The 24,033-nt window shown below is 43.6% G+C and overlaps 1 protein-coding gene across 1 annotated transcript; it reads right to left on the minus strand.

The window, feature by feature from the left end:
- Window positions 1–5,436: 5,436 nt before the first annotated feature.
- Window positions 5,437–23,658, minus strand: BLMH (bleomycin hydrolase). Its single transcript, XM_061470186.1, has 12 exons — window positions 23,561–23,658; window positions 23,188–23,385; window positions 22,679–22,788; window positions 21,869–22,010; window positions 20,527–20,615; window positions 19,235–19,327; window positions 15,493–15,648; window positions 14,840–14,998; window positions 14,674–14,741; window positions 14,144–14,261; window positions 11,565–11,634; window positions 5,437–6,430 (listed from the first exon to the last, which is right to left on the minus strand). Exons 1-12 carry the CDS (start codon window positions 23,571–23,573, stop codon window positions 6,279–6,281), a joined length of 1,368 nt encoding a protein of 455 aa, XP_061326170.1. The 5' UTR covers window positions 23,574–23,658; the 3' UTR covers window positions 5,437–6,278.
- Window positions 23,659–24,033: the final 375 nt, after the last annotated feature.

The following is a 24,033-nucleotide window of genomic DNA, read 5'->3' on the forward strand; positions in this document are numbered from 1 at the left end:
ATTCTTTACACTGATTCTTAGAAGCGCTTTGCTGCCTCGGTAAGCTCAACAAGTGATTTCCTTTCTTCCTGCTGCTCCTCAAAATCTCTCACTCAGCCTCTGACACATGCCGGGTCTCCAGCTTTTTCATCCAGGATTTCTTCATTCCTAGACTTTACCATGTGTTTATAAAGAGTCACAACCCACAAGTCAGTGAAATAGTGCCATGGGTTAGGCGACAGATTTGGGAGAAAACAAGTGGAAAAGCAGAATGGGGACAACTAAGAATAGCGGATGGTTGGAGCAGCAGCGGTTTTGCTGGAAGTTATTGCCAGTTTTCAGAGCCTTGCTCCAGACAATTGAAAAGAAAACAAAGTCTGAGCACTGGAAAGCACTGGGATATAATTAGCACTTTCCTTTTTCTGTCTCCTGGTCCCTTAATGACTGCAGCAGGCAGGCAGCAGCGTGGCACTTGCACCATCTCAAGGATAGCTCAGGTATTGCAATCGTAGACACCAGCCACACATGGCTCAGAAGTTTTGGCTTTCCCGTTAATTCTTGTTGGCAAGGTATTAAAACCACTGTGTCAAATTAAGTTTGTGGCCTTCAGTTGTATCAGACATCCATTGATCTTTAAGTGGAAATAGCACTAAATCATCCGCTCTCTGCTGTGCTGAACTTCCCTTCTTTCCAAAATAAGCAGCTGTGGTGGTGTTAATCTCTGTTTAGCTGCCCCAAAGTCAGCGTCCTTGCAGCCTGTAATCAGTCACAGTGTCCCCCTGGTTGTCCTGTTCTGAAGGGTTTGCAAGGACAAAGGCTTGGTGCCTCACTCAGCCTTTATGAATGCTGAAGTACAGCCTCTGAATGCACCAGTTCCCATCTGTGGGTTAGCCCCTGTGCTTTGCATAGCAGGTTTTTTGCTTTCTTGGGATATGGGAGGAATCTGTGCCTTGCTTTCATGCAGATTGCCAGCTCACTACTGCTGGGAGATGGGAATGGATTTCCCAAACTCACTTTTTCTACTCTTTTACAAGAAAAATTCTCTTTACTTTGGCCCCTTCTTTACATGATTATGTGGGGGGTTTAAAAGTTTTACGGCATCATGACCTTTGAGGCTTTTTCTCTGTCTTGGTCTCTGCTTAGAGTAGGCTCTTTTAGCAAGACCTCAAACACTGCTGCACACCATTCGCCTTGGCCAACACTTGCAGTTAAATTGCTTTCATATGTTCACATCAGTGGCACCCAGCATCACCATCTGGTTATTTCTGTAGGGCACACAAAGCTGTAACATGACAAGAGGCACATTGAGAACACAAAACCACCTTTCATGACTTATCCTGGACTGCTTGGTCAGTTGAGGAGTTTTTTCTCATTAATGGCTTTTGCAGCAGCATGGGGGTTTGTTTGCAGTTTCTTACCCGTCTGGAGCCTTTGGAGCATAATATAAATGACAGACTTGGGATTTCAGGCAGAGCCCTCCACTTTATCTTGTATGTGAAAGACTTCCAAGTGCTGTACCGAGTCAGTTCCAGAATTCCATGAAGTATCCTGTGCATTGGTGGGTAAAACACTAATGATTTCTGGAAAGTATGAAAAAAGAGGAAGAAAACTGACTTTACACAAGATGTAGCCTCAAACACTTCTGCAGTTCTCTACAGGCAAAGCAACTGTAGATCCAGTTCCCAATGCCAGTACAAGGATGGGAAGCATCAAATTCCCTAATAACAGCAGTACCAGCTGTACTAAGAAGAGCTTAGTAGTAATTCTGCAAGTGTGTCTGATTCACTGCCAGTAAGAGGATAGGAACAATCTTCCAAATAACACAAAACAAATCCTGAAGTATTTATTTGTTCCCAGTTTTTTGCTTAGTTAGGAATCAGACTGTGTTTAGAAGCTATTAGGATTGGCTTTGGGTTAAAAGAAATTCTGATTGTCCTGCCCTGTTATTTTCTAAGCTGACTGAGCTGGGAAATACATCTGGGCATTAGATGGGGTTTGGAGAGGTTTTGTGATTTCAGCTGTTTTGAGAGAGCATTTGGGTGGAGAAATCCGATTCCGAGAACCTACAAACTGCTACTACACGTAAGCTCCCCTGCCTCTTCCTTTTCTTAGGAGGAATTACTATTCTGACTTTTGATGGAATCCGAGCTATCTGACTTTTACAACGTCATCCGTCAATATTTGCCACCTGTCAGAGGAACTCCTTGAATTACCACGAGAACTACACCACTGACAAACAGGAAAAGGAAACTGTCGGTTGGTTCCTCAGCAATCCAAAGGTCTTTATATGGATTTGCAAAAGATATAAACTAAAGAAAGCAGCAGCACTGAAACACAGTGGGCAGGAACTGGTTTTGGTTTTTCAGTCTAACCTAGGCATTTTTTTACCAGTTGGATGTTGGTTTTGTTGTGATCTTAGTTTACAGTTGATAAGGCACAGAGCTTCCTTTGCTGGACTGTAGCAAGCTAGGAGTGTTCCCGCATTATTTCCACTCCATCAGGTGGAAAGAGTTTAGGTTTTGATCCTCTTTGAACGACTTCCTACAAACTGACAGGAGTTAAGCGGTCTGTTCCTCAACCACATGCTGCTGTACTACACTGCTGGAGTGGTGCTGGGCCACTTCATTCCATCACCTCTGTGGTGTCCTCTTACTTCCATGCACCTGAGAAGAGCCTGAGGTTCTTCTGGATCCAGCCATCCCTTGTGCTACACAGGACAAACTTCCTCAGCCTCTGTATGGAGCATGTGGCTTCTCAATCATCTGCTCAACTCTCTCAATTCTTACTCCCCAGTTGAGGGCTGCTGGTCACATTAGTGATATTTCCTTTAGGACACAAGAGCAGAGTGACCCAGTTAACATAGCCACAGGAGCTGTTAGTGGGAAATCACATACTGATTGGATTCACATTTTAAACTGCTGCTTAAAAACAAGCCCACTGCCTGTGAGATACAACTGGTAGATAACAAAGCCACTTAGCAAGGGCACACAGCTATTGATTCTTACCAAGGTACAGGTTTTCATGGGCTGTTAACCACTGAGAAAAAGTTTGTTCAACTGCCTTTAGAGTCCTCAAAGTGGAAGAAATAGAGCTATTTCCCTTCCTCTTCCCTACTCCTTCTTACAAAGAACTTAGAAAGATGCTGAGCATAAAGGCAAAACTCTGCCAGATTAGCTTCATTTCCTGTAATGTGTCTCAGCCATGTGGGTTTTCTGTGCTCATTTGAAGGAAAGGAAAACCAAGCCATACTATTGTATAAGCTGTACAGGGAAATAGCTGGGAGATAAGCACATGCTGGACAATACTTTAAATACTTAACAAAAACTGGCTTGGAAACTCTTTTAGTTTGTCAAACTCAATCCTCACCACTGCTGCCATGGGCAACACAAATGATAAACTCCAGAGAAAAAGTGACTCTCTTTGGCTGCTCTGCCCCTCTCAGAGATAGCATAAAGGAAAGAAAAGAGTTGGTGTAATGCCCTAAGCAGAAAGGTTTTAAAAGACTAAAATACTGACCTTTTGGAAGGGAAAAGCACCCCCAGAACAACACATGCATTACTCACAATGAAAATATTGTGCATAATAGTGCTTCCCAAGGGACCTGGCTTTGCTTCAGAGCCACCAGGGTTCAGCATCAAGTACAAGGCTGTTTACTTGCCTTGATTCAAGTAACAGCATGAAGTAGAGGTTCTGTATCACAGACACATGAAGCCAGAAGGGACCTCAGGAGCTGAGGTCCACCCCTCTGCCAAAAGAGGGATCAACTCTGCCAGTTCTGACACATTCTTCCATAACCTGTCCTTAAGGAGCTCAAACAAGGGAGGCATCACACACCCTCAGGCAATCTATTCCAGCTCTTCACTATTTGCATCACCAGAAAGCTTTTCCCAATCTCACCAAGTTTTGCTGCAGTTAAAGCCCACAACTTTTTGATCAATTTATCACAAGCAGTTGAATCAAAATTCCCTTTTTTAAAGCATCTATTATCACTTAAAAGATTATGACATCTCCCCTTTTCTCTAAACACCATCTTTTCAGCTTTTTACTAGGCAGTTTCCAGTCCCTGATCATTCTTACCACTCTTCTTTACGTTCATTTTTGATCTGCACCTTCTCTGAGGTGCAGTATCCTAAAGTACATCACTCCGGCTCACTCCCCAGCAACCTTAGGCAGAGCTGGGTAACTTTACATACCTTGCAGCTATTTCTGTTTATGCACCCCAGTATTACTTTATTCCATAGGAATATGCAGTCAACCATGATGCTTTTACATTTCTTTCCGCACCAAACCCAGTCCACACTTGCTCTGCATCCTCTGGGTACCCAGTTACCCCTGGCTGGGCACCATTTCCCACATAATGCACATTTGCATAGTTCAACAGATCACATTGACAAGCATTTATCGGAAAGCAGCAAAATATTTTGACAATAACCTGATAATTAAACACATTGTACAGATCAGCTATTCAACAGTAGCCAGGTAACTGAAAGGTATGCACAGACTTGCACTGATAACTGCATGTGATGCATGCTCCTGCCAGTCAGCACTGCAGGTGACAGAAAACCTTGACCTAAGTCCAGGATAACGTGAGCTGAACTTTGCTAGAGAGGAATCAAATTACAGGATCTCTGTCCTGCCAAGACACATTCAGGTACATTCTGTACATTCAATGTACACCTCCAGAACACCTCTGCAGAAAATATTGCAAAGGGCACAGTCTTTTACATTGTTCCAGGACAGCAACATCCTCCTAAAGCTGTTCCACACCAAACTGCCTTACCCTAACCAGCACTCCTGCCCACTTGAGGAGATGTTAATCACAGCAGGTTGAATCATCTTGGATGGCTCTCCTAGACAAACCCGAATCTGGATTTAGTTCAGCAAGTAACACAATGATTCAGCTTGGCATTTTTAGTGCATGCACACATATTTGTGTAACTACCATAGGATACACTTCCATAATCATTTAGGAGCTTTAACCTCTGCTGTGCAGATGGAACAAAAGTCAAACCAAACTGTGGAATACCACAGCAATAAACATCCTTTTTTTGCCTGCACTGAAGCACTACCTATCTGCTACCCACAGTAGCTGGCACTTGTGTTGCAGTGTGGTTCTTTATCCTTACTTACCCTCTTACTTGCCTGTGACTAAACCTAGTACAGAACAGGAAAACTGTCAGGGTGGACACAAAACCAGCCCACCATTCTGGCACTGTTTAAATCTACGGATTAGTTCTGTGCTCAAGCTACTTGAGTGCCTGTAGCACAGGAGATACTATATTTGTCTTATCTTTGTTCAGTGAAAGAAGCATCTTTAACTACAGAGAACAAGCAGCATGCTCTCCTCATACATTCACATCTGCCTCACTTAGATTTGTTCGTAACCCACTAACATCTTTCCATTGCACTAGTCCCATGAAGCTCATTTGAAGAAACAAGAAAACAGAACTGGAGCAGTCACTTTAGAAAGTGTTTATTCAAAAGCTTCATAGCACCATCTTGGTTTTTAAAACATCCAAATAAAATGCAGCAATTAAAACATTGGGTTTTTTCTGTTGAGCATGACACTAACTCCACCTGGGAACATACTTATGGTTGTTCTTGCTAATGTAACTGGAAAATAGCGCTCCTGTGCACACAGACATGGCATTGGGCCTTGACATGGGTTATCCAGTCCTAACTCAATAATGGAAGAATGAAAACAAGTGAAACGGGAAACCCCAAGGAAACTGATTCCACACACACCTGATTTCTGCTGGAAAATAGTATTTTCCAAAAGGTAATTTTAGCCATTTCAATTCTTTTGTCCTCTTTGAAACTTCAGCAAATGCAGAAGTGTAAATATATAAAATCCTTTGGGCATTCTTTTACGGTACCAGTCAAACCGTGGATGGTTGATTCATAAGGATCTCAATGTCTTTGTTCTAACAATCAGCTGGTCATTCTAAAGGGCCTTTTATGCCATCTTTTCTAGGGAAAACACTGGTCAAAGTAATTCTACTAAGTTACTATGGTGACTTTTACTCAAAATTCCAGGTGAAATCGAAGTGCCATTGACAGCACTTGTAATACTTTTCCATGATGAGGTTTTGCCTTTCCCCTTTTAGCTTTTTGAGGAGCCTGTCTGAGAGCTTCATTCAGGCGAGTCAGTAAAGCGCTATTTCCCAATGATCCTTAACTTACATTTCAAGAGTATGGACCATGCTGAGGGCTTGGTCACATTATCATTTGGCTATGGCTTCCAACCACTGGAATTCTCTATTGCATCTAATTCTGGTTGACCATTAAGAGGCAAATATTCACTTGGCTAAAGCCCCCATAGGGTCCCACGCTGGCAAAACAATTGGTTCCTGCTCCATCACTGCCAGGATGTCTTCTGGTACATGCTTCTTGTCCACCACCACTTCATACACGTACTCAGAAAACCAGTCATCGGTCATGATCAGGTAACCTGGAGATGAAAACAGCTCATTACAAGAGAACCACCACCACTACAGTGAAGCAGATAAAGTTTCACTTGTGTATGATGTGTTAAACAGGGCTAGTCAGATATGGTATATCTCAAGACAAAGAAATTAACCTTCGGGCTGACCAGATGTACTTCATGGGCACTGAAAGACCAGGCAAGAAGCCTGCTAGGAAAAAGAAGACCCAGAATATTCATTATTTAAGCTCCCTCTGCTAAAACAGGCACTGAGAATATTCAAGTGAATTACAATGCCTTAAAAAAGGCAGTTAAGGCAGTTAAGTCCCTGGCTTTAGATGTTTTCAGGGTTTGGTTAAGAAAAGGGAAATTTTCTGGGTGAATATCCAACCATCTGTGGCTTAAGGAAACTTTGCTGGTTTAGTTCTTGCAGTGAGAGGAGGCCATCTGCTCTCCTCAAACATAAACCATCTAAATCACACTTTAGCTGAACTAAATATTCATTTTTCCTCCTTAATATAGTTCTTACAGAGAATTTCAGTGAACAGCCTTTGAACTGGGGGGGAAAACAGTCACTTTGAGAGTTATCAGAGGCTTTAACAGAAAGCTGCCATTGGAAAGAAACTGTTCAAGGTGAACTGAAAATAAAGAGAGGCTGGGAGAAAGCAAGCATTTAGAAGACAGATGAGCAGGCTTTATGTAATAAAGATCCTCATGTCCTTATACAGTATCATCCCACAATCAAATGAAACAAGAAAATGTCTAAAGAATACGGACAATAAGTGCATCTATCTACAGCATCTTGTTTCTAAAGCAAGAGATCAGATAATTCCCATAAATTAAAAACCCTATCAATTGTAATCCGAGCTAGAAGCCATTTTGGAAACACTGCCAAAGGGAGCTGCCCTGATTATTCTCTCTTCAGGATATGAGTTCTTGGGACACACAAAAACCTCTCACTCCCAAGAGCCAACAAGTAATTGCACCCTGAGAGGATAATGAACTCTGCTGCTGACATCCTGTATCTCAGAGCTTGACAGGGCCGATTAGGATCGCAGTGTCTGAACAAGGAGGAAGCGTCAAGCAGAACTTCAGAACATGCAAATAAGCAAGGACACTGTTTGAGAAGGCCTGTGCCAGTGGCACAATGAAAGCCATTATCAATTTCTTCATTAAAAGCAGATACATACTTTGCACGCAGCAGTATATATACACCTAAGATCCTACCTAAGGCAACCCTGAGCCCTGCACTGCAGCCAGGTGATGGGCAAAAGTGAAAAAGAAGCAGGAAAGTTTCCTGCACTTCTAGGCAGGGCACACAATGGAGTTTCACCTCAGGAAGCTGATCTATTGCTTCTGCTCAAACCAGTTCTATGTTAAGGCCAGAATACGGAAAAGAACTTGGAACAACATCCCCTTGTAACACAACACAGCACCTGACCACAAAGAGTACTCCTCTGTGTGCCAGCCTGGTCCACACTTCTCTAACTTAGAAGGGGAAAAGCATTTTACACTACCCAGCTGCTGGCCAGGGAGAGGTCAGTTGAGGATCAATGGCCTGCAAATTATTCCATAACCTAGGATGTGGGCACCTGAAAATAAAGCCCTGGAAAATTCCCAAAGGACTACTACAAGCCACTTGGTGCTTGTGCTGCGATTCCTCTGTTGGAGGAGAAACTAAGTGTCCTTCTGTCATAGCGTACTTATGGGATGATATACACACACATACACAAATACAGACGTTAAATGTCTCCAGTAAATCTGTTGGGTATGTATGCAGCAGCCAGTACAAGAGATCAGAAAAGGCAAAAGGGAGCTGACTTCTAGCTGGAGTTGTATCACAAGAAGGTCTTTTTCATGCCAAAACAAGCAGATGGACCCCTATCAGCTGGATGTGATAAGGTGACTTAGGCTTCCTCTTGTGCTTGGTTTCAAAAAGAGATACCCGATGGGATAAGCCGGGTTCAAACCTAGGTAATAATGTCCTGTGTCAGGACAAAAGAGCACACAGGATAATTGCATGGCTGACAGAGTGCCAGTGAAACACAGAAAGGAAACGTTTGACTGGGAAGAGACTTTTTTACCTCAAAAAACAAGCAGTGTTTGTCAGCAGCTGTGCTCGTTCCTTGAGGAAAACCAGACAGGATTCCAAGAAACACTTTTTCAACAGATCAGAGTGTAGTTACTAGCTATTTATGAAAGGCAACCAATGCTTGCCTATCCCCAGGGCTTCCCTGTCTCCAGGACAAGCACTACCACAAGAACCCAGTTCTGTGCACTCAGTGCAGTGTGAGCGTGTAACCAACTTCATCCCACAATACCCAAATCAGGAATCACAGGCTTTCCAGTCCTGCACCATGCAAGTCTGGGGAAGCTGGTGGTATCTGGCACCTTGGGCTGTACTGGGAGCAAAGCAACAGGAACCCCATGTGAAAACACAGGTCCATTTCCTACCAGCACCAAGTCATTTGTTTGCTTGGTTTTTAATGACTCAAAGCCTGGTCTCTGGTGGTTTGTTGTGGGCTTTGCCCTTTGTCATCCTGTCCAAGAAATAATGGAGTTGGGGCTTACTCGTATCCCCCACACCCAACTGGGCCTCAGCTGGGATGTGCCAAGTTCAACATCATTCTTGGCCCCTTTACTGATGTGAATTCTGGTTCTCTGCACTGGACTTGCCCAAACACAGCTGCCCAATTCCTTAACAAGGCAGATAAGATTAAAAAACCACTGCTAGAGAGATTCCATGGCATAGGAAGAGAGCTAGGACAGACCACAAATCCTCACCCTCCTACACCAGCTAGTGCTAGACACTGAAGAGACAAAAAGCAACAGAAAGGGGAGGAAATTCTGCCAAGTTACCTCTGCTAACATCCAAATATGAGCTCTGAAGGACAGTGCAACTGCCTTTAGCTCAATAGGGGTTTGCTTGGTCATGCCCAAGCAAGTTACTCAGGGAATCACCTCCCAGACAAAAATAACTCTGAAATAGAGTCCAGCTTCCTAATTCTGATGGGATTTTCTCTCAAGGCACTTTTCCAGGCAACTCCCTAACCAAAGCAAAACATACACAGTGAGCAAGACTTCCCAGGGACCACAGTCTCTACCAGCGCAGAACAGACAAGTGACAGTGACTACCCAGAGTGCACACAGATGCCATGCACATAAGATGTGCATACAAGGTCCTATTAGATCTCAAAGGAACCACCAGCTCCTCTTAAGAATGACTTCTTTTAGAGCCATTTAAAAAGTGAACCTGTGTTTGGAAAAGAGAATGTCTAAGGAGGATAAACTGTTAATGCAAACCCAGCAGCAAGCTGAGCTTACAAAGCTGGCAGACAAGTTCAAAGTGATCTTCAAGACAACTAGGAAACTGGGTTAGCTTAGTGTTATTTCTAACTTGAAGCCTGAAGCACTGCACTAGTCATTCCCTGTTGCTGTAGCTTTTCTTTTTTGCTTTTGGATTGTATGTTTGAAGTGAAGAAAGCCAAAAATCACAAACATGGCTCTCCACATAGTCACAGCCTCTGCAGCTCCATCACAGCATTCCCTGGTGCTCCAGTCCAGTAACACCAGCACAAAACTGCTGCTGTTCAGTCACAGCTCCACAGGTACAACTCCTGCAAGCAGTGCCACGCTTCAGTCCACTGCACTGCTTGGGAATATTAGCCAGTATCCCAAAATTGAGCCAATTTTTCTCCAGGTCTAGTAAAGAACAACTCAACCTTGGCCAAGGAGCATGTATTGCCAGCACAGCCAAAGCTCTGACATGCACCTGTGAACTCCAGAACATTTGGAGTACAAGCTTAGGTCCACAGAGTGGTTGTAAAGCAAGCTGAGTAAGACACTTCCTTCCTGGAAGCATTCCACTAACACTAACATCAAGCATCACAAACTGATTATCTGGAGTGTCTCAAAACAAAGTGTTTGATAATAAGAGCACAACTAACCAGCCATTTTTATGTTTTATAGTCTCTATTATACATAAAGGTCCTTAATTAGCTTTGGAGACATGAAAAGTTTTGATGTGACTTCTTACTGTTTGGCTCCTTTACTTAATCCACCATTCCAAAGTACTGCATTTTACTACTGTCACACTGATGAGCCTTGAAGGCTGAACATCAACACCGCTTCGTTGTTTGCTCAAGACTGAAGACTGTTATTGGAATACTTTGCTGTGAACGTACACAGCTAACTCAGAACAGACACTACTGCAGCACCAAGGGACCAGAACATCAATTAAGACACTGTTAGAAGAATACCCTACACTGCAGCTAGCTGTTTGTAAGATACCAAAAGCTTATGAGCAAGACCACATCCTAAACCAGATGTTTCCTAAAATAGCCTATTCCCAGAAGAAAACCCAGACATCCTGAGAAATTTCACCCATACCAAATCTTGTGAGCACAACATTTGGGATTAATGTGCAGCAGAAAAATGTGGTCAGCAATGACTGTTGTGGACACACGCTGGAGTCTGTCACAGCATGCTCATCAGTGAGCCTATGCCAGGCCTGACTCCACATCCGGCCTGCCTCACATAGGGGATGACTAAAATCATGGAGTTTCCCTCCACTCCACTTTACCAAATGCTCTGCCAAGGCCTGACCACACTTATAATGAAGTATTTAAACTCTGATACGAACTTTAAGGTCTACCTGTATCTTCCCATACATGAAAAGTCTGGTTACTTTGGTTACATTGTCAAACACTGTAAAGATAACACATACCCTATATCATTAAACTACCTACACTCAGAGTTCCAGTTCTAGCCCCCAGCACAGGAGCCTCTGTTAACTGCATCCTCTTGCCTTTGGGACCAAATGCTCTACCTGTCAAGAAGTGTCAGGATCAATCACTTATGGCCACCTCCCACAGCCACAATCACCTCTACAGCTGAGCTTGCAGCCACAGTGTCAGCTTTATCCAGTGACCCTTCCTGCTTCTCCAATGTTTACATTCAATTTACTTAGCTGTAAATCACATCTAAGTGAGGAATGTTTGTCTTCCAGGAATACAGTGCCATAACTCAGTGATCTGCATGCATGTGCAGGCTTGTTTCATGCATGTCCTGGTGAAGGGCACACAGCACATCCTCTTCCCCCTCCCACCTCCCTATTTCCAAACACTAAGCTCAGCTCTCCTTTCCCATCACTGTAGATTACCTTTATTACCACGGTCTTCACCCCAGGAGTTTTCCACTCTCCATTTTTCAAATGCATCTTCTTGCCCATCCTGTGACAAAACAAGGTGATGGCTATTCAGTAGTGAAGGACCACACGAGTTTGTAGCAGCCAGGCCTTCCTAGTCTAAATCCAGCACCAGCAATCCAGAGAGTTCTACTCCTAAAAGGCATCAGCAGCTTTCAAACAACGGTCAGAACAGTTGGAGAAATGTAATCTCCTAAAATACTTGTCTACCTGCTTACAAGAGAAAGTGTGGTTGAGAAGAGACCCTGCAAGAAGTATTTATTTTCACCAGATGATTTAAATTTAACCATATTTGAGCTTGGACTTAACTGACAGAATTTAAGCAGCCTTCCCTAGGACCTGTCATGGGGTCTTCTGAAACACAGAACACAACTTGCTTGAAGTAGGAATCAGAGGAAAGGAGCAAGGACAATGAAGCAACTCTACGAATTTATAGCAGTAAGAGCAAATACAAATACTTCAGGATCTGGCTGAAGGACACCGCTCCAAGTCTGCTGCTCTGAAAGAAAAGATGAGGCTTCTAATGAGCATGGAGTGCATGAGTTCATGTTCAGGAGTGTGCAGTATTCCAGCCTGCATTAGGTACACTCATTTGCTCCTAAAGTAGTTTTCTAATACAAAAAATTAACCTGCAAAGCACCCCATAAAACCTATAGGGATGCTGGGGAGGGACTCTTCATTAGGGACTGTAGTGACAGGACAAGGGGTAACGGGTTCAAACTGAAACAGGGGAAGTTTAGATTGGATATAAGGAGGAAATTCTTTCCTGTTAGGGTGGTGAGGCACTGGAATGGGTTGCCCAGGGAGGCTGTGAATGCTCCATCCCTGGCAGTGTTCAAGGCCAGGTTGGACGAAGCCTTGAGTGAGGTGGTTTAGTGTGAGATGTCCCTGCCCATGGCAGGGGGTTGGAACTGGATGATCTTAAGGTCCTTTCCAACCCTCACTATTCTATGATTTTTATTACTCAGTGGAATATTGCTGTATTGCTTCTATCCTCACTTTAAAAAACAGAGGACACTCGAGAGTTACCAGACTAGGGATAAGTCAGCTCTTGCTGCCATCAGATACACTGGGATAAGCACGTTTATGTACATTAAGTTGAACCAAAAGGTGCATTTAATCCACCTCAATTTTATGTTGTAAAATTGTAATAGGATTTTTTAAATCCTCAAGGCTTTTTTATAAAGTAGGTAAACCCAAGGTATTACATTTTATAACTCAGTTTATCAAAGTTCCTTTAGATTAAGTTAAGGTTTAATGTAAGACAACATGCTCAAATAAAAAGTAGAAACAACTTAGCCCATTTTGAATGTGGAAAAGCCTCTAAATGCCAAGCTTGTTTTAGGATTATTTCTTTTAAACTATCTTTGGGTTTAGAGCTACCATCCTTACTGATCTTATACACATCCTTGTCTTGAAGATCAGAGATCAGGTCACATTTTAGGCAATGATACATTTAGGCATGTAAAAGAATGAATTTAAAAACACAGACCATAGACTATAGCTGCAATGAAATGCAGCCACAAACCGGCTACAATAAGTACAAACAGACAGGCTTCAGTCACAAGCAGGTAGTAGGTATTAAATACTAGAAAAGTAAATGTCTAGCTGAAAAACAGTGGCTTTAAAGATGTGTTCATGCAACACATTTCTACAAGGACTGGAAGTGTTAAGAGCTCAGAATGCAGAACAGGAGAAATAATACACCAAGTTGTAAAAAGTAACTCAAAAGTTCTGACTCAGCATTCCCATCTCGAGTCCTCCAACTCCAGAGCTCAAACTAACTTTCAGTTCTGTGCAAGCTGCTGTTTCTCAAGCCAAGGTCACGCTGGACAGGAAGAGATCACTTCAAAGAAACTTTAATAATGACAGCTTCTGGAAATACATGGAAAACAACACTGCAGATAACCCCAAGTGGTAAGCTTTCACATGGTTCTTTTTACTCCACATGTGCTTTGTTATACTGCCAGGAGCTGATTTAGTTGTGGATTCATCTCAGCCTACTGTCTTGCCACAGAGCTATTTTGGACACCATCTTCCTTCCCTAATTACAAGTAGGTCAGGGAGGTCACATGCCAGAGCTGCAGGAGGTTTAGACCATTGCAAAGTGCCTCCTACTGGCATTTTAGCAGTAAGAGCTTCACGCTGTAAAACGACTAACCCATGCAGTGGGACATGGCAGGAAACATTGGATGTGATACCTGATTGCTTGCTCAGCAAGATACATCAGGAATCTGTATTTAAAAATCAGTTAACATAGGTTTTCTGTTCTGTTAAAAATAGCAGCTTACTTCCTTTCCCCTTTCTTCAGTAAAGGTTTGTGGGCAGAAGGAAAGAAATCCTGGACTTGTCACAAATTTTCCCCTCCTTGTTAAATATTTATAGCTCTGAACACTCAAACATCACAGGGAGAACAGACAACCCAGGGTGCTGTGGCACACCTGAACACTGTGAATGAGCCCAGAACACAAGCAAGCTGCCAGAACAGGCAGATACATCCATGCAAGCATCAGAACTTGAGGAGGAATACTCACCTTCTCAGTGACAGCTGTCAGCACCATGGCATGGGTCATCATGGATTCTCCAAAGATTAACCGTTCTGCTTTGTTCAAGTTCTTGACAGAGACACCAAACACCAGCTCATGATTGTATCTGTTGGGAAGGCACATAAGCAATATCGAAAGGGATGCAGGGAGAAATTTTCACTAGGAGTAAACCAGGGAAGCAGTAAACTAAATCAGGAGCCAGTGCACAGGCATAAAAGTTCAACTCTTTTTAGTATCGGAATAAATGTAAAAGCTGATCTCTTGAGGAGTTTCTCTCACCGAGTACTAAACAATTCAAATGAGTATGCATGTTTAACAACCACTTGTGCATCTTTAAAGGACTCAGAGTTTAGCTAACAAGTGAAAAAACATTATGTTGCTGCTGAATTACTTAAATATACTCTTGGGGGGTTATATAATCCAAAGTATGTACAAATTAAGTTTCTGAAGCAGCTTAAAGACTGTTTATGTCCTAGCCAAGTATCCCAAATGCTACCCCGTTTCAATTGTCTACTTACATATTCAAGTCATTGATTCCCAGCTTGCTATAGAAGTGCTTTGCAACATCACAGCCAAACCACACAGCCTACAGATAGAAAGCAGAGTCACATCTGGGCCATATCCCAGCCAGTTTTACATTACAAGGGCTGCCCTGTGCCATCCACAAAGAGAAACCAAACCAACCTCGCCATCCTTAATGGATGCTGCAGCTAGTTTTTTCAGGACATCCACAGGCTGGTTGTTGTAGAGTGTTTTCCTCCCTCCTGCCATGTTGCCCAGGTACTCCACTGTGTACAGCCTGTTGTATGGATTCTGCGGCCGAGGATCATTCACTAGACAAATCTGCCAAAACCCAAGATGTCACAAATCAGGGTGCAACTGAACTGAAACCTTTGAGGAGTGAATCCAGGTGGATTTGAGAGGATTACTTTGGTCCCAGCTGCCTGTCCCATCAGCAAACAAACCACTTGGCTGAAATACCAGAGTTTTTAAGGTTTTGTTTGCTTTTGTTTTATTAGTTCACCTCCTAACTGGCATAGCAGCTTTGCATGTTATTCCTGCTCTCTAATAGCTGTCTCGTGGCAGTTTATGACTGATTAGATCATTACATATCTCATCATTACAAAATCAGGATGGAAGTGCAATATGGGATCACAGCTAATTGTAGGGTAGAGCACAAACAGGAGAATGGGAAGAATAAACATCTTTGACTTGTGGGTGTAATACCTATAACATATGGGTTACAGGGTGGACAGGCCACTTGCAACAGTGGAAATAAGTGGCTTGGCAGCAAAGAAAGGTCTTGGGAAGCTTGGAAAACCTTTTAGCATCCCCACCTTGTCCTCCATGTTGAAGTAAGGCTTCACATGCTCATTGTAGAACTGCACCGGTGTCATGGGGCCATATTTGTGGTAGTTCTTCTCCTTATCCCGGAACTCCCAGCAGAAAGTCTCCGGAGGGTTGCCCAGGCAAGTGCTCACTATTCTGAATACCTGCCCAGAGAAGCAAACAGCTGTGAACCTGCTGGACCATGCAGCAGTGCCTCTCCTACCACAGCAATGCCACTGAGGAGTGGATTTCTCCATGTGAAAACCAACTGGAGAAATGGGATCTTAACACCCCCTCTGAAGATGAGTAAACACACACACATGAATTACTTGCATTCAGCTCTGGAATTCTACGTGTTTCAATAGTCCAAAAGGAAAACTGAAAGGCCACAGGAAAAATGCAGAATCTCTCTCCATTTTCACACTCCATGTTATCATCAGGCAAAACAGAAGCCCAAGGTTGAACACAAATTCCAGGTTTCCTAGGAATGCAGTGGCCGGAGCAAAGGCCAGTACACTGCCCAGGCTCATGTCAATGTTTCATAAGTAATTCTGAAGCTCCTCCAACAAGATGATTTCCCAGTGCAAGAGAAACTTCATCAAACTGATTGTAGAAAGGCTGAAGCATTCAGCATCATATACTCTACCGGGTGTTCTGCCCCATGCAAACGCAAAGACAAACCAATCTTTCTGCCATGCGTCCAACAAAGCATTCTATGCCAGTGTTTCCCCTGTATTAATCTCTCTTTTTCATGTAATGTTCATTTAGATTTCAAACATGGACTTTTGCTTCTTTTCAACAGTAATCTTCCCATCCCTTTTAATATGTTTGTCAATGTCTGTTTAGGGTTGAGCTGGCAGGCTATTTAATTTCACCCAAGATCCCTGCCTGCTGACTGTGACATCCCTCACAGATGGCAGCTTTCTGTTGCTTCTTAGCACAAAAAGTTGACCAGATTTCAAGTCATCAGCATCCCTATAAATCAGAACATGAAGCTGCACTTAACCACTACTGTACTTCTTCACAGGGCTTATCACAAAATGTGCTAACTTGTAGGCAGGGTAACCAGATGACTGTCTCTAAGGATATTTAGCAGGACCCGCCACAGGTACCCTGGGGACAAAACAATTCAATCATATTAAAACAGGTTTGAATCTGTTTTACTTCAGCTGACACTGGTCTGCTTCAGCGCTGTCCATGTCCCGAGTCCTCTCCTTGCAAGAAACCAACAGGTTATTTAAAACAAGAGAAAGGGGGAGTCAAATCCCAGCTGCACCTTCTGCACTAGGATCCAGTCACTGCTTTGTGGCAGCTTTCTGAGGCTGTCAGTCTTCACACCTTCCTCTCACTGACTTTTCACAGGGGAGGAGACAGAATACCTTTCCCAGAGCTGACATTCCCTTTCTGGAGCTAGTTGAGCTGTTTTATAGGGATCCTCAGGCTCCCTAAGAACCAGCTTTGTGCTGATGGCAAAAGGAGCACAGTTCTCATGCTAAATAACACCATTCGGCTGTGCACAAAATATAAGTAAAGGTGTTCTTGCTCCAAGCAGTTTAAGAAAACAAGCCAAAAGATTAATTACGGGTTGAATCAAGGGTGTGGGCTTCGTGTTTTCACTGGAGGAACTCGCACATCTATCTCTCAATAAATATGTTAAAGAGCAAATGTAAATCCCTAAACTACTATAAATATTTAACTTTGCACAGACTGCACAAAAAGTAGCATTTGCTGTGGATACACCCACATTACCTCAAATAACCACAAGTGGTTAGGGACGAGGTTATGAAAACAAAATAAGCAAGAAAAAATATGCCTGAAAGGAGAGCAACACACAAGCAGGCTCCAGCCAGAGGAAGGGAAGTGATGGAGACAGAAGTCTCAGGGGCAGTGGAGCCTGGGAATGGCCTCCCTCAGTCTTTTTGCCACCACACCCAGCACAGCCCATCTCAGGATCTCACAAGCTTCCTCTATCAATCAATAAATAAGCAGACATTTAAACTAAAAGGTGACTTATATCACTCCAGTGACAAGTAGAGCCAAGATGAGGCAAAGCTACAGTGGCTTGTGCTAAAATCCCAAATGAACGGGGAGGGGAAAAGGAGGGTACTCGTGATAAGGAAGAGTCTACAAAGGAAAACAGCGAAGGAAGAAAAAGTCAATCACATGCAGTGTACTGATTTCAGCTTCTGACCTGCTGTGCACTGGCTTGATAAGAAGAATGTTTATATAGTTCTGGAGTGAATATTTAATCTTGTGTGCCAATGACTGCCCCATTTTAGCCAGAGCACTGCCTCCCTGCAGGAGCAAGCCAAGATTTGCTATGCAAATAAAACTGCACAGAACAAACCCAAGCTCTGTTTTGCCACATACAAAAATAGATGCAATACCACCTGTATACATATAAACACATGAAACAAGAGTGATCACAAGCCTCTCAAACTAAGTGTTTTTAAAGTATACAAGAGAGGTGCGACTGCATATTTCAACTACAAAGTGGATTTACTTTCAGTCAACAAAAGTTGCAACCCACTTGCAGGAGAAAACACTGTGTTAACATCAGCAAACTAAACACAGCCTTTCTACAGAACAAACTGCAATCACTTAATAAGCCTTTAACACCAGGTCCAGGATCCCTCATTGGAGGGCAAGATGCTCTAAATAAGTGAAGAGCCATTGTGCAGTGAACTGCCTGTCACTGCCCTGAAAATTAACATCTCTAGGAAGCTTTTGATGTCTGCTGTAAAATCCTCCAAGGGCTTCTGGACACACATTGGATGTAAATCATGTTAATTCACTTGTGAACTAAGTACTGGTTGGCAACAGACTCGGGTAGGCTCAAACCACTGAGTTCATCTGAAGTCACATCATAAAAGTTTTTGTTGCAATAATATAACCCTGCCTAACACTGATGTTTACTGGGGTGCAGAAAACCTAACATACATAACCAAACCATTTGATTTCTTGAGCCCTCTAATGACAGATGTTAAAACCACTTTGCACTGAACAAGTGAAATAGATCCTTCCTTTTAAAACGCACATGGTCAACCTAAAACAGTCTGAGCTTTTAACATTACTTTTGGCTATTTAAGAATCAAGTATGAGGACTGATGCGTGTCACTCATTCAGTGTGACCAGATGGAGGGCAGCCATTACCCATACTGTGTACTACAGACTTGCCAATTGAGTTGATTTTGAGTTAACTCACAGAGCCAAGAACAGATGCTGCAATTCCTTCCTTTGCTGCCCTTCAGTATCAGGCCACAGCTGGATTTCAGCCTTGCGTTCAGCTCAGAGAAAACTCCCTTTTGTTGTTCTCTTCTGCTCTCTTGTGGGGGATTTATGCAACAACACTTGTGCAGTAAGATTCTACATTCAAAGCCAGCAGAAAGCTATTTTCAACCTCTTTCCTACTACTTATAAAAGCTTGATAGCCCACTATTTTGCTCTCTAAAGATAAAAATAATGCTCTCCCACAAGAAAGAGCAGATGTGTCTAAAATGTCATAGTTTGGGGTTCTACAAATTCAAGGTGTTTGTTTGAAAGTATTAGAAAAACTCAGAACGAGATACACAAGTTCCTGCAAAAACCCACAATGAATACCTCCAAGCACTCTGCCATACAAAACACTGCTACTTAGGTGAACAAAAGGCAACTGGTTTGGACGAGCCATCAGCTGTAGAACAAGAGTAAGAAATCTCATCCATCCTAGCCTTGCTTTCAACAAGATTCATGTCATACACGTGTATTTACCTCTTCTATCATCGTGTCCATCGCAGCACAAAGCTCTCCTCTCATTGTTCCACTTTCCACCATATTTCTTAGCCGCAAACAATATTCTCTCATCTGTTTAAAGAGAGTCATTTTATTATAAGGATATGAAAGGGTCACCTATTATGGTTTTGGGACTTGCTATCTGGTTGTTTCAAGCACTGTTTTACTCTCCATGTTTTCAAAAGAAAAACCTTGCAGAAGCTTTGTTAGATATTGATTCTTTTCAGAAGATATCTGAACGATTTAGAAGTAAGATATCACAAAAAAATAACCTGAAATGAACAAATAGTTGCAATTCAATTAATATTTTCCAACCATTAATTTGAAGCTTGCAGCCATTAGCTCTTCTTAAGGCTGGATTTCTCAGCTCCATAACTGATGCTGCAACATCCACTCAGATCACCTCTAACTCAGAACAGACTGTCTTTATACTGTAAAATTTATGTTGCAATTCTAATGCATAATTGATCTCTTGGTTGATAAAAGGAGTGGAGCATTTCCCCACTGCCTGCAGGACTGCAGCAAGAGCAGCACACACTTCCCATTACTGTCACAATCCATAAAGCCAGGAACAGTGAGCAGGGCTCCCTAAAGACCAGCTGGCTTGCCATGTTCAAGACTAGAATAACATTAACACCATTCATTATGTGTCAGCTTTTCAGCACATATTTTACTTTTTTTATGTGGATTTCTGCAGGCACTTTTCCCTGAGCATGTAGCAAATGAACTGCAGAAAAATTAACCACAGCTCACTGGAAAAAAAGCTTTAATTGCCTTTTTAGCTAGGTACCTACTCTAGCATCTTCCCAGATTGATTGAATCTGCAGTTCAAGGAGTGAGCTCATATCTTCCTTCAGACAAAGCTGCTCTTTCTGTACTGAATGCTGATGTTTAAGATTCAGTGTTTTGAAAATACTTTTAATTTTTTCCATCAAGTTTGTCAGTAAAAAAGTCAGATGCCAAGTGCTAGTTTTGCATTAACAGACTTAATCAGCCACACAGCAGGAATTAACTTCTTAGAAATTCAAGGATTAGGAACAATTGCTACTAAACCCATGCAAGGTACTTTCACGTTACTGAAGCCCCGCAGTGGACATCTTCCACAAACACTTTCCTGCTCCATGCTCCAAGATTAACAAATTGCTGAGATTTTAGACTGGTTTTTTGAATAAAAGCAAGTGAAATTGTTGACATGCACTTAATATAATAAAGAGAAATGAAGGTGGCTAGAACACCTGAAACAGGCTCAACCTTAATTACATCAGTTTTACCTTATGATTCAAGATCTCATTCATCCTTCTAGTAGCCTCTGTAGTATGAGACTCCGGGAAGTTTTTCTTGGGGACAACACCATACTTTTCTAAAGGAAAGTAATAATACTACAGATTAACCATCATCTAATTCCTATCTACATAATATTATAATATTATCTTCTAATAATTATCTACACAGTAGATGTTAATGCTTCTACCTATACCCATGTAAAAGCTACATATACTTGGGTTTTGTGCAGAGATTACAAGGGAAAGTCTCTTATTTAAAGGTTATGAGTATTCAAAGTTTACACCTTAATTTGTGACTGAATGTTGACCTCTGGTCTGTATTCCACAGGGTCCCCAGAAGTGGAATCCCTGAACTGTTCAGTATCATGTAATTTATAACTTTTAGGTGTTGAATTAAGTTGTGCTCTTTAAGAAGCTCTTCTCACCAGAAAAAGAAATTAATTGGAAATTAAGCCCCTGAATTACCTTTGAGAATTGGGTCTCTTACGAATTATTCCGTGTATTTTATTTAAGGTTAAGTGACTGACTTCCCAGACTCTTTTCTTCCTCAACATTTATAAGACACCAGCAGCAGCTCAACTCCTTCCCATACTATGGCACCAGTCAAATACTGCACTAGCTAATAAGGCTCTGGGTGTAACAGCAGCATCCAAAACCTCCTCTGCCCTGATTAAATATTTGTAACAACTGGATGGGGAAAAAAAGTAACCTCCAGGCTTCAAAGAAACAAATTCCTTTTGTGATTCTAAACTTACATTATTGGCTTGTTGATTTACAGAGTGTCACATTGTTTCATAATACAAAAGCAAACCCTAGTGTAATTTAGACACAGAGAAGTATCTCCTTAATCTGTGTATGAAAGATCTCACTTCAGCTGGATCTTTGTAAGACCAGCACTGCCACATTCCACATCATTTCCCTCACTGATCTTTACACCGCCTATCTTCAGACTTCAGCCCTAAGTAGTTTTGCTTCTGCCTTGTAGACACACCCTAGTCTAGCAATGGGTTTTTTCCTTACCATATGCCCTAAGAATTGAATACATGGGTATAAATAACCAATGTTGAGTTGATGACTGAAGTAAAGGGGATTGAACCTTTTTACTGAACACAAAGTCCAGGATATCTCATTACTTCTGTTGATCTTCTGAGCTTCTGTTGTCTACAGCAATATGCAAGAGTTAAGACCCCACACAAGGGATTAAAAAAGGTAGTGGTTACGGCATCACGCTCCTCAGCAAACCCCCAAGTCTCAAACTGAATTATTTCTTCTCTTTCACTCTCACTTCTCAAACCAGCCTGCCATTTCAAGAAGGGACCAATGCTCTTACCAATAATATTAACCAACATATCCCACTGTCCACCATCATTCGTGGGATTGGTGAGCAGGAACTGCACCAGTCTGCCTCCCACAGGCTCATTCTGCTGAGCTGTTTCCACAAAGGCATTCAAAAAGTAGTAACAACGTTCCACCTGAAATGGATGGGGAAAAATACTTTTAAGTCTGGCACATTATGCATTCATTCCTGAGTATTCAGTTCTTCAGAAGTCCTACCTAGATCATCCACCTTATTTTCCATCTAACATTCCAGGGCTTATAGTATAAACTTCTTTCTGTTAAGGAGTTAGCACAGAACTTGAGCGTAGGGAAATAGAAAATGCAAAACATCGGGTTTTCTGTGAAGCATGGCCCAAACTAGTCCTAGAATTTCTCTAGTTCCTTTAGGGGAAACAAGCAGACACAGCTCAGAGCAGGGCACAGGTGCCCAGGGAAGCTGTGGCTGCCCCATCCCTGGCAGTGTTCAAGGCCAAGTTGGACACAGGGGCTTGGAGCAAGCTGCTTTAGTGGAAGGTGTCCCTGCCCACAGCAGGGGTTGGAAAAGGGTGAGCTTTAAGGTTCTTTCCAATCAAAACCATTCTAGGATTCTATGATTAACATGTGGATAGCTTTCTTCTCAGGCTGGAAATCCCACTTTGCTTGACTACTGCTTAAAATACTGATTTAAGTAACTTCTGACGGTTCTTCTCATGATTTCCACCTGTAATGTTAAAATAGTCCAGCCTAAAAGAAATCCTGTCCCAGTACCCACACCCAAACACACAAGCTGTCCTAGCATAACCTGCAGCCTGTGCTACCATACCTTATCCCAGAAAAAGAGATAGGATTGGCTGAACTCAAACTCTTCAATGTTGTATTTCTTCATGAAAGGAAGGCGCATTGCATTGAGACACGAGAAAATCCAACATCTCCCTGAGAGATCAAAGGAACAAGGATTAAACTGGAATGTCTGCACTCCAGAGCTCTGTAACGTTCTTGCTTTAAACACAAGATTCATGACACAGCTTTGCCGCAAGGCTTTGGCCAGGATGACAAAATACCAAACAGCTTGTAAGAAGTTCAGAGCCCTTTTACTGCAAACGCAGTAAAAATCAACTGATTTTATCCTGCACTATGCAGAAGGGAAGAGAGGCAAGCACTGAGTCTGGAGACTGTTACTAACCCAAGAGGATGCTGCAGGGATACAGCTTTGCCTCAGAGCCAATGAAGTGATGTCAGAGGAAGCCACCACTCATCCCCCGACCACCACAGCCGCTAAGAGAGAGCGCCCCGCTCCCCGAGGACAACAAACCTCGTCCCGGAGCCCCTTACCGGAGTTCTTCTGGTTGGTGACGGGCTTGCCCTCGGCGGGCACGGCGTGCTGGAAGACCTGCACCGTGTCCTGCACCACCTGCCGCTGCAGGCACACCTCCAGCGGGTCGCTGCAGGTCGCCACGTTCTGGGCCAGCAGGAACTGCGGCTCGGCCCGCAGCCGCCGGGTGAAGGCGGCGGCCTTCTCCGTGCTGAGCCCTGCGGGACGAGGAGGAACAACCGTCACCACCGGTAACACACACACACACCCCCCCCAAGCCACCCCATCGCTCAGGTAACGGGGTACACCCCCCCCCCGCTGCCATGGCAACAGGACCCCCTCACGGGTAGCACCCCCCGCCCGTTGCCACGGTAACGGGTCCCCCGCCCTCACCGCGAGCGTTCATGGCACAGGCGGCGCGAGCTCCCGCACGCAAACGGCCGCTCCCCGTCCGGGCCCACCGCCGGTGGCGCGCGCCGAGGCGGAAGCGGTTCTTATAGCGCCGGCACCGGAAGCCGGAAGAGGGGGGCCCGCACGGCACCGGCCGCGGGTGGGAGGGGGCAGCTCGGCGCGGGGGCGGACGGCGCGCAGCAAGGGACAAGCTTGGGGCGGTTGCGCGCGTCGCGGCGGTGGGGGCTCCGCACGCCCCTCGCTCCGCCCTCGGCGCTAGAACCTTCCTGAGGCGGCGGGGGGTGAGGTGGTCCTGCGGCTCCACGGGGACCCCGGTATCGGAGGCTCACCCAGCCCGCTGCCCCCCCCCCTCCCCGGTCTCAGCCCCTGATGTGGGCTGAACGCTGCCGGCCGAGGGGAGGCCCGGCGCATGGAGCGCTGGTGTTGCACGGTGCTTGTGAACGTTAGGCAAGGAC

The sequence above is a fragment of the Pezoporus flaviventris genome, unplaced genomic scaffold (genome assembly GCF_033815535.1).
Source record: "Pezoporus flaviventris isolate CSIRO_AGI_PZ_B2104156 unplaced genomic scaffold, CSIRO_AGI_Pfla_v1 ptg000063l, whole genome shotgun sequence".
In the NCBI taxonomy this organism is placed as follows: Eukaryota; Metazoa; Chordata; class Aves; order Psittaciformes; family Psittacidae; genus Pezoporus; species Pezoporus flaviventris.